Source organism: Physeter macrocephalus, unplaced genomic scaffold, assembly GCF_002837175.3.
Source record: "Physeter macrocephalus isolate SW-GA unplaced genomic scaffold, ASM283717v5 random_1207, whole genome shotgun sequence".
NCBI classification, from domain to species: Eukaryota; Metazoa; Chordata; class Mammalia; order Artiodactyla; family Physeteridae; genus Physeter; species Physeter macrocephalus.
The window spans coordinates 1-9,834 of NW_021146324.1; the positions used below are offsets into that span (position 1 = coordinate 1).

The window sequence follows — 9,834 nt, forward strand, 5'->3', positions numbered from 1 at the left end:
TTCCTGAGAAGGCGCTGTGTAGGCGGCATCAAGAGCAGGCTCTGTGTGGGTGTCCATATCCAGGGTGATGAGGAAAGAGCCTGGCCCAGGGTGGAGTTGAGAAACTGGTGGGACAGGGGCCAGGTCACTGAGAGCCTGGGATAGTTAAACATACTCCTAGGGATTTTGAATTCTACTCCGTAAAGTATCCTGGTTTATTTTAAAGTAACAATTTTGTTTTTAGTTCCTTGCCAGTTGAGTTACTGAGTTTCTTCCAAAATCTTTTCCACTCCAGGGAAACATGTCATATATATCCTGTGACATGGCTCTGTGGCCCTGGGATACACAGGTCCCTGCTTGAGAAATGCAGCTGTAGGCAGTGGGGAGTCATGGAAGGTTGTAGGCAGTGAGTGACTGTGTTTTAGAAACGTCACTTCAGGGCTGGACCATGAAGAGGCAGTGTCCCCATGCAGATGGAGGTAATGAAACCAAAGCTAAGCAGGGGGTGTGGGTTTGGAGGGCTAGAGTTGGTGTTGGTGGAATCTTTGCTGGAGAGTGGCCCTGACCCCCTGCCCACTCTCCTCCAGCAGGGGGTCAGTGCTGACTTGAGCCTCCTCCACAGGTCATCACCTCAGGGATTGCAGTCATCGTGTTATCACGCTACCTCCCCAGCATCCCTCTGGTATGTGGTACCTCCTAGGATGGGGCTGTGCGGGTAGGGGCAGCAGCCACCCCCAAGGGCCTGGCCTGCTTGGAGGGGGTGAGGCTGACCCCATGGGAGCCAGAGCTGCCCATGGGGCCAAGCCTGATGTCCACTGACCAGTGGCCTCCTCCATTCAGCGCTGGACAGTGTTTAGCTCGAGCGTGGCCTGTGCCCTTCTCTCTCTGACCTGTGCTCTCGGCCTCTCGGCCTCGATTGCTGTGACCTTTGCCACCCAGGGCCAGGCACTGCTGGCCGCCTGTACTTTTGGGGACCCTGAACTACTGGCACTGGCGCCCGACTGTCCCTTCGACCCCACTCGCATTTACGTAAGTGCTTAGGCCTGGGATGGGGTGGGAGGGCAGCGAGGTGCTCATCAGAGGTGGGAAGGCTTCTTGGAGTCCTGCCCTCCACTCCCCAACCCCAGGCAGCCATCACTGCCCCCTGTCCCCCTACAGAGCTCCAGCCTGTGTCTCTGGGGCATCTCGTTACTGTTCTGCATGGCAGAGAGTGTGTTTGCTGTCCGCAGCGCCCAGATCACCCACCAGTTGCTGGAACTGAGGCCCTGGTTGGGGAAAAGCAGCCATCACATGGTAAGGCCTGCCATCCCCCCAAGCCCTGACTCTTCATACTTCCTGGGAGCCCCTGCTGGGGAGCTCAGGCTGATCTGTCCCCACCCCTCTGTAAAGGGCCCCCACCTTGAAAACTGGGGCAATAGTTTTCTCCCCAGGACCAAAAGGAGAGACTTGGAGGCTCAGAGAACTCAGATCTCCCAGCTAAGTCATACAGCTGACACTTGGCCCAGGATGAGTCTTGGGGAGGGGGAGAGGTATCTGGGCTGGAATTGGGGGCACTCCAAGGGTAGCCTGACTCTTGCATAGTGGAGAATAATGCTGTCCCTTCACCCAGAGATCCTCCCAGCCCCCCACTCCTCCCACTTTCTGGATGTCCTGGAGGAGGAGACCCAGACCCAGTGGGTCTGGCAGCCTCTGACATCTCCACAGATGCAGGAGAGCCCAGAGCCTGTGGAGGACCATGACCTGCCGAGCTGCACTAGCTCTGGGATGATGACCCTTTGACAGCTGTTGCCTCACCCAAGCCCCTTGGCCACTGGGGCCCTCCAGCCAAGTCTGCACTGTGATCAGGCTAGGATTCCTGGAGCCAGCCAAGAGGGTGCAATGCCACTCCAGGACCCGGGTGGGTCTTTCACCCCTCTCCTCCAGCCACCCAGCCCACTGCACTGAAACGAGACTTTATTCTGAAGATATTAAAAAGAACAGAGATGCTCCACGTGGATGCATGCAGCGGGGGAGGGGACTCGGCCGGGGGCCTGTGCTGCTCTCCCACACAGGACACTGTGGGTGGCGCTCTAGGTGTGTCTGCCCATCTGTCTGTGGGCCTGTGTGTGTATCTGAGAGAGACAAGACACACAGAGGGGTCCGTGGGTCTGTGTTCATCAAAATGCTGAAACGCAGGCGGGGGTTCATGGGACTCACAGCTGCGGGGCTGGAAGCAGGAGGTTTTCCTTTTGCATCATGGCCTCTGGGCCAACAAGGGCAGGAGCAGGCAAGGTTGAGGCCCTCCTGCAGGGAAGGATGGCTCAAGGAAGGTTTCTCCTCAAGCCTCCAAACCTCTGGAATCCTTCTCTCCGCTCCAAATAAAAAGACAGGCATGATTCCCAACTCCACCAAGGCTGAGATCTACAAGGGTTGGGGTGGAGGCAGGGAAGCTTGCCCCGTGGTTGGCGGAGCGAAGTCTGGCCTCGTGGCTGGGTGTGTGCGGGGGTGGGGGAGGGGGAATGGCTGAAGTTCTGATAGCTAGGTAAGGCAGGGCTGACTCTGAGGGGATAGACCAAGCCAGAGCCTGTGTCTCTATCATTGCCGAAGGGAGATATTGCCTCCCGGATGGGGGGTGCTAACCACTTGCTGGCTTGGGGCTTGGGGAGGCTGCAGGGTTCCTTTCTCCATAGGCCCCTCAGAGTGCAGACCCTGGGGGTGGCACTCTGACCCCCAGCCTGGACAGACACAAGGGCGAGGAAGCTGAGAGCCGGGAGAGGGCCAGTGAAGGCAGGGAGGGGAAACCTGGCTCCTCGCTCAGAACTGGGAGGCGCTGCTGGGGTCGCACTGCAGCAGACGCACGATGGACGGGTCGCTTTTGGCCCCGCGGATGAACTCCTCCAAGGACAGCTTGCCTGCGGGGTGAGGGGAACAGTGACGGAGGAGAAGACAACAGCAAAGCAAGGGGCTGCAGAGCCGAGCCGCGGGAGAGAAAGGGGGAGTGGCTCCCGCCCCGCCCCGCCCCTGCCTCCTCACCGTCGTTGTTTGTGTCCATTTGGCGGAAGATCTTCTCAGTCCTCTTTTCCGGGGTCGACTCGTCCTCCGGCATCTTCATCACGGACGAAACCATCTTGTAAATGGCCTGGGGGGTGTGGGGAGGGAGTGAGGGGGTAGCCTGCCTGATCCCACCCCCAACGTTCCAAAAACGCCCCCAGGTGCGCTGACGATCGCCGCTCCCGCCAAGGTAAGGCGGAGAGTGGGTGACGGAGGAATGGGGGAACTGGGAAGTTCTGGAGGGAGTGACTGAGAAGGTTTCCAGAAGAGGGGGCTATTGGAGAGAGCCCTGAACAAGTTCCCTTGGAGCGCTCGGTGGGAAAGGAACTGCTGGCAGAGGGATCTGCATGTACAAAGGCCCCAAAGCGGGCAGCCCTGAGTGGACGCCGAGAACTTGGGGATGGCTGAATGCAGGGGGTCAGGAGAGATGTTGGAGGACATCGGGGCCCAGATGGAGAAGGGCCTGGAACGCCCGGCCAAGGAGCTTGTGCCGGACGCCCCAGGTTCCCAGTTAAGTCCCCGGTTGAAAGAGCTGCTTCTCAGAAACTTCGGGGCTCCGGGCGGCCCGCCCTCGATGACCGGCAGGGGGCGCTGGGCAAAGGGGATGACGCTGGGCTGCGATGCCACTATGGCCGGCAGGGGGCGTAGAGCCGCCCTGAGAGCTGGAGGGCCGGAGGCAGCTGGGTCCACAGGGGGCGGGGGATATTATGCAAATAAATGCACGTGAGTACCTGCCCGGGGCGGGGACAGCCTCGGCTGTGCTGGGCCGAGGACGGCTGCCTCCAGATGCAGGAGCTAAGGAGGCGATTCGAAGGAGGGTTTTTGCGCTAAGCGTACACAGAGCACAAAGGACTTGGCCTGTGGGCTGGGTCCCGGCGACCCGGAGCTCAAGGACCAGACCCGTCGCCTCAATCTGCCAGCTTTTTGCTACTGACACTTCCTCCAAGAAGCCTTCCTTCTCCCATCCCATAAACTTCCCTAACCTCAGATCCGGCTTTGGCCTCCGCAGTGGTCTCTTCTGGCCTCTCTAGGGTCTGTCCCCAACGCTGCCTCTGAGACCTCTTTACAAACACAGGTCTCCACCGCCACGTCCCCAGCCCAGGGGCCACCCCCTCGTTCCCGACATATACAGGCCTCCCTCCTTCTGGATGCTGCCCCACGCTCCTTCTGCTGCCTCCCACTCCTCCTTGGCGCTCAACTTACATGGCACATTCTTAGGGAGGCCTTCTCTGATCCAGGCTGGGTCAGGGCCCATATGCTGCCCCAGAGCCTCCTTTGGGGACAACTCTCCGGAAGTAATTATGCCTTTGTAGGATTGTTCCTCGGCCCCAGCATACAGATAAGGACCATGGACATCTAGCTAGTGCCCAGATCCACAGAATTTAGCACAGTGCCTGGCATCTGACAGGGACTCCCCTGTTTAAAAGCCACTGGCACCTCCCACTGCCCTCTGTTATCAAGTCCAAACATTTGGCCCTTGGCATTCAAGGCATTTCACACTCTGGTCCCTGCTGACCTCTCCACCATCAGGCCTTCCCTAGTAGGTGATTCTGCCATAACCAAATACCCCTTCGCCTTTCCGGTCTCCCAGAGTTTACAGCCTCCTCCTGGAACAATAATACTACCATTTACAGACACCCACTATGTGCAAGGTCCTTTACATACATTATTCTCACCCTTGCAATAGCCTTGAAAAGCAGGTATTGAGATCCCCATTTTCCAGATAATAAATTGAGGCTCAGAAAGGAAATTGATGGCAGACACCAGATTAGAAATTGCTCCCCCTTAGCCACTGGATAGATGCTTGTGGAGTGCTAATGACCCCTCAAAGCAGGGTATATGAAGTAAGGTGGCCTGGTTCCACTAATCACTTGTTCTGTAGCCTTGGACAAGTACTTAACCTCAGTTTCCTCATCTGTAAAATGGGGGTAATCATATCTCCCTCATTTGGGACTGTCTAGAGTATTAAATGAGATACTGTGTATAGCTGGCTAGAGTAAGTGGTCAGTAAACATGATCATAGTATAACCATTACTCAACCACCACAGCCTCAGGTCTTCCCTGCCCTTCAGTCCCCTGGACTCCTAAATGTCACCTTTACACCCCTGTCACCGAGCTGGTCAGTGTGGCCTGCACACTTGTCTCTCCCAGCAGAGTGGGAGCTCCAAGAGGCTGAGGTGAGGTCTCTTCCCTTCCAGTGTGCCCACCACCTGGCACAGGGCTCCGTCCTGAGAAGGACTGAGCAAGTGACTTAGAGAGTGACTGCTCCCCTGTGACAGCCCTTCTCCTGGGCCTCCTAATTAATTTTCTGGAATTACTGCTCACTCATTATTTCAATGGAGCCGACTTGTAATTAATCGGTCACTAGGGTTTGCAGAGTTCTGTCTGCACTGGTCGTCTGGAGCCTCTGGGTTTCTGTAAAGGAACCCAGGGCCTAGATAGCAGAGGCCAGCCAGGAAGAGGTCCCAAGGATGCCCAAAGAATGGTACTGGCTTGACCAATGCCCTGGGTTTGGAGCTTCCAGCAAGGCTGACATTTACCAGTATACACCAGGCAACCACACTAAGTGGTAAAACATGAACATCCATATGGATTAGTTGGTATCCAGCTGCTGCCCAATCCCTGAGTGATCTTCCACCACCCTGGCTACCCCAACCCTTCCACCAGGACCCCCAGAACCCTCCACTATCCATCAACTAGAGAGTTAAGGCCTGGCCCATGGGAGTCATTGATAATCATTAAGTCTGCGCCACAGAGGAGCACCACATCCTAAGGCAGCCCATTCTACTCTAGCTGGAGAGAGCAGACCCAGAAGCCAAAGTCAAGAGTCCACTAGTGGCTGGATGAGTTGGGAGGAGGAGCAGACAGCAGAGCTGAGGGACCAGAAGGGAAAGAATTCAGAGAGGCAGAAGGAAAGGGACCAAGAGCCTGCGCAAAGTGGCACATTCCGAGGATGTTGAAAAGGCCATTCTGGCTGGAGCAGAGAATGTGTAGATGAGAAAATAATAACTGACAATCGCTAATGTTTACTGAGTGCCAGTTATATGCCAGGCCATCTACTAGAGTCTTTATCCTGCTTTATACCCACAATAGCCTTGGAAGAAGGGGTTAACACCCTCACTTTATAGGTGAAGAAACAAAGGCTTAGGAAAAAAGTGAACAAGGAACTGGTAGGTAAAATAGGACCAGATCCCTGATGGACCTCAGTGCTGCTGAGGGGATGGGCACTCTGGAAGGTTTTTGAGATAAAGCTAACGTACTAATGCTTAAATTTGTTCTAAGAAAGGACATTCCTATCAGGTCCTTAAGTCTCCCTGTGAGATCAGCCTCACCATCCCCGTTTTACGGATGAGCAACCTAAGAGTTGAAGCCAACTCCAGAAATTTTAAGAGACAGCTCTGAGTGTTGACCAAGTTGAACCTGACTCCACTTAGATGCTGTGTGACCTTGGGCAAGCCACTTCACCTCTCTGAGCCTTATGGGGTTGTTGTAAGGATGCACTGAGCTCATGGGTATAAGCATCTCACAGTACTAGGCTCTTAGTGGGCTCTCAAGCAATTAGTTGGAAGGTGGCTGGGTATCCAGATGGAATGTGGGTGACAGAGCCAGGTGGCCCATTCACAGGCTGTGTGATCTCGGGCAAGTGTATTTACCTCTCTGAGCATCCGTTTCCTCATGAGTAAATGAGGATCAGTGAAACATAACTGGCCTGTACTCTGCAGAAGTGTCAAGTCTTGAAAGACAAAGAAAGGCTGAGGAACTGTTACAGATTAAAGTGGCCTAAAGAGATAGGATGACTAAATGCAATGTGTGATCCTAGACCAGAGCAAAAAATGCTATAAAGAACATTATTGAGACAGTTGGCAGAATTCAGTATGGTCTGTAAGTTAGATAATAGCATTGTTTCTATGTTAAATGTCCTGACTTTGATAATCATATTATGGGTTATGTAAGAGAATGTCCTTGTTCTTAGGAAATCTATCCTGATGTATTCAGGGATAGAGGGTCATGTTCAGAACAACAAAACACTACACACACACACACACACACACACACACACACGATGATAAAGCAAATGTGGTAAAATGTTCATTGGTGAAGATGGGTAAAGGGTATGTGGAAGTTTTCTCAACTTTAAATTGGAAATTACTTCCTATTAAAGACTTCTTTAAATGGGTCGTAAGAATAGCACCTGCCACTGCCTACCCACAAGGGCTGTTGAGAGGGTAAAGAGGGCTGGCAGGTGCAAGCTGCTGGGCCCTGTGCCTGCCATTCTGAGGGGCCCAGGGGCCCACCTGCACGATCTCCAGCATCTCCTCACGGCTGATATAGCCGTTGCCGTCCAGGTCGTACATGCTGAAGGCCCACATGAGCTTCTGCTCCAGGCGGCCACGTGAGGTCACACTCAGCGCGATGATGAACTCCCGGAAGTCGATGGTGCCATCGCTGTTGGTGTCAAAGGTGCGGAAGACGTGCTCCGCGAACTTGGAGGCGTCACCGTAGGGGAAGAAGTTGGCATAGATCTTCTTGAACTCATCCACGTTGAGGATGCCCGTGGGGCAGTCCTTGAGGAAGCCCTTGTACCACTCCTGCAGCTCCAGCTCTGAGAACTCTGTATTCTCCCGCAGGTCCTGCAGCATCTCGGGCCGCAGCTTGCTGTTCTGCTTGCCCATGGCCACCGAGCCAAGTCCCACCTGGGTCCCCGAGGGGGTCAAGGGACAAAGAGGAGTGGTCAGGCCCTCCTGGCCCCCTGACAACACTCCAGGAGTGCCCCCAGACACCAGCCACCCCAGCCTCTCTTTTGACCCAGTGAGAGAGAGGAGCTGGCCCAAGATCACACAGCTTACATATACCCAGGCACCCTGCCACTGTGTCAGCTCCACACCATTTCCCCAGACCTTCTAGTTCCCCAGGGAACAGACCTGGAGACAGAGGAAGAGAAGGGGGCTCACCTTTACTGAGGCCCTTCTCAGTGCCAGCCACTGAGCCTTCCCAGGGTATACCATTTCACCCTCACAAAGTGAAGCCTGGGAATTAGCCCATTTCACAGATGAAAAGGTAGGCCCAAGGAAGTGAGGTGACCTACTTCAGGTCACATAGCCATGAAGCGACAGGGCTAACTCCCAGAGTTGCCAAGGGAAGTGCAGAAAGGCCCTCTGGTCTTCCTCCCTCCTACCCCTGCCCCCTTACTGCCTCACATACACCTGCTCACACAAAATACACCTGCAACCCAAACACTGACCTGTTCTCCCTCCCACCATGTGTGCTTGACAAGAGGCAGAATGAGGTAGGTGTTAGCCTGGGCTCCTGAGCCAGATCACATGGGTTTGAATCCCAGCTCTGCTTCTTATCAGCTATGTGACCTTGGGCAAGTTCCTTAAACTCTCTCTGCCTCATCTGTAAAGTGGGGGTAATAGTACCTACCTCATTATTGTTGTGAGGATTAAATTAGTTAATACATATGAAGCACTTAGAAAGATGCCTGCACCTATAAGTGCTACCTAAGTGTTAAATAAATTAAAAAGATTTACGTGTGTCCAGATGCCAACACTAAACAAATAAATACATACTGACACATATTATGCTACACAGCTCACTAAATCCACACATGGATCCCATGACACTCACATACCAGCACACACCCACCCAGGGTCACCGTGCCTCCACACACGACAACATTCCCTGTGTTCCACAACTCACATGTACTGACACAGCACCATGCACGCACAACTCCCATACCCTGTGCATCGAGACACACCAGCCCACAACCCCACATGTCTCACACATGCCATCACAAGCCAGCTCCCATGCCTACACCTCTCACATGGCCAGCTGCACGTGGGACCCTCAGACACCCTTGCCATCTTTCTTTCTTTACCCAGGGGTGCTGCCAGGTGCCAGGAGAGGGAGCTGCAGCCCTTCTCAGGCTTATGACAGCCCCCTCTTCCAGGGAGACCCCTAGCCAGTCAACCCTCCCCCAACACTTACCTTTCATCTAGTTCAGAAAGGTCCTCTCAGTGCAGGAGGTTAGACTGTGGAGGGCTGAGGGGAAGGTATTGGAAAGTAGACAGCCAGGTGGTCTGGACAGGGATGTAGGGATGTGTGTAGCTGAATCTCCCCCCCCCACCCCAGCTGTGAGACAGAGTGAGGGGGTTATTCCTTGTGTGTGCATGTGCACATGTGGGTGAGCGTGTGTAAGTGCATGTGCTCATGTATGCCTGTGTGTCCCTGGCTTCTGCCTTGCATTTGTCTCCCCGTGTATTTCAATTTATATCTGTGCATGTGCATATATGTGCATGTGACTAGGTATGCACCCATTACAGTGTGAGGGACATGTACCTGTGTGGCCATTTGGGGGACCTGTATGTGTCCTCAGCAGTGTGTCACATGCATGTTTCTGTAAGTTGGTTCCCCTTCTTTCTAAATCAGCCTTTTTTGCCCCAGGCTGAGGACCCACTGAACAAGTGTGTGGGAGGGCACTGAGGAAATGCCTGGGGCCGGGGTGGCCGAATGTGTCCCTTAGTCCCCTCCTCAAGGTCCAAGGAACTGGGTCATCTGGGCGGAGGCAGAGAGACGCGCTGGGCAGGAGAGATCTTCTAGTGCCCCCTCCTCCCTGCCACCCTCTGAGTCCGTCCCCCCACACACACAGTTGGAAGAATTGGAAACGAGGGCGGTAGAAAATTCTGCTGTCTCCGCAAAGACCCCGTCCCCAGAATGGGAAGGACCTAAGCTCGGTCTGAGAAACCCGCCTCGGGGACCCTCTCCAGTCCTCTCCCCAGCTCTCGCCCTGGCCCCCGCCTCAATCCTTTCAGCACTCGGGGAGCG

At 54.5% G+C, this 9,834-nt stretch overlaps 2 protein-coding genes across 5 annotated transcripts; one reads left to right on the top strand and one right to left on the bottom strand.

Annotated features, from left to right (window-relative positions):
- The first annotated feature begins 105 nt into the window (after nucleotides 1-105).
- LOC102985512 (transmembrane protein 54) lies at nucleotides 106-2,350 on the top strand. Of its 3 annotated transcripts, none has more exons than XM_055083413.1 (5): nucleotides 106-458; nucleotides 602-661; nucleotides 820-1,008; nucleotides 1,138-1,272; nucleotides 1,589-2,350. In XM_055083413.1, exons 1-5 carry the CDS (start codon nucleotides 447-449, stop codon nucleotides 1,670-1,672), a joined length of 480 nt encoding a protein of 159 aa, XP_054939388.1. In that variant the 5' UTR covers nucleotides 106-446; the 3' UTR covers nucleotides 1,673-2,350. The 3 variants fall into 3 exon arrangements, with proteins under 3 accessions (XP_054939388.1, XP_054939387.1, XP_028342336.2); XM_055083412.1 differs by having other exon boundaries at nucleotides 107-458; nucleotides 1,666-2,350; XM_028486535.2 differs by having other exon boundaries at nucleotides 121-458; nucleotides 1,684-2,350.
- Nucleotides 2,351-2,503: 153 nt separating this feature from the next.
- HPCA (hippocalcin) lies at nucleotides 2,504-7,691 on the bottom strand. Of its 2 annotated transcripts, none has more exons than XM_007125070.4 (3): nucleotides 7,305-7,691; nucleotides 2,992-3,097; nucleotides 2,504-2,870 (listed from the first exon to the last, which is right to left on the bottom strand). In XM_007125070.4, the coding sequence occupies exons 1-3, from the start codon at nucleotides 7,680-7,682 to the stop codon at nucleotides 2,773-2,775; spliced, it is 582 nt and encodes a 193-aa protein (XP_007125132.2). In that variant the 5' UTR covers nucleotides 7,683-7,691; the 3' UTR covers nucleotides 2,504-2,772. The 2 variants fall into 2 exon arrangements, with proteins under 2 accessions (XP_007125132.2, XP_007125133.2); XM_007125071.4 differs by having other exon boundaries at nucleotides 2,992-3,099; nucleotides 7,523-7,682.
- Nucleotides 7,692-9,834: the final 2,143 nt, after the last annotated feature.

What these genes read in the sequence shown, in the direction of transcription:
- LOC102985512 (XM_055083412.1), top strand. An exon ending in TCGACCCCACTCGCATTTAC is followed by an intron (nt 1,009 to 1,137) that starts GTAAGTGCTTAG and finishes GTCCCCCTACAG; the next exon opens with AGCTCCAGCCTGTGTCTCTG. An exon ending in GGAAAAGCAGCCATCACATG is followed by an intron (nt 1,273 to 1,665) that starts GTAAGGCCTGCC and finishes TGGGTCTGGCAG; the next exon opens with CCTCTGACATCTCCACAGAT.
- HPCA (XM_007125070.4), bottom strand. Translation starts at nt 7,682, where the DNA reads ATGGGCAAGCAGAACAGCAAGCTGCGGCCCGAGATGCTGCAGGACCTG. An exon ending in AGATGCTGGAGATCGTGCAG is followed by an intron (nt 3,098 to 7,304) that starts GTGGGCCCCTGG and finishes CACACCCCCCAG; the next exon opens with GCCATTTACAAGATGGTTTC. An exon ending in AATGGACACAAACAACGACG is followed by an intron (nt 2,871 to 2,991) that starts GTGAGGAGGCAG and finishes CTCACCCCGCAG; the next exon opens with GCAAGCTGTCCTTGGAGGAG.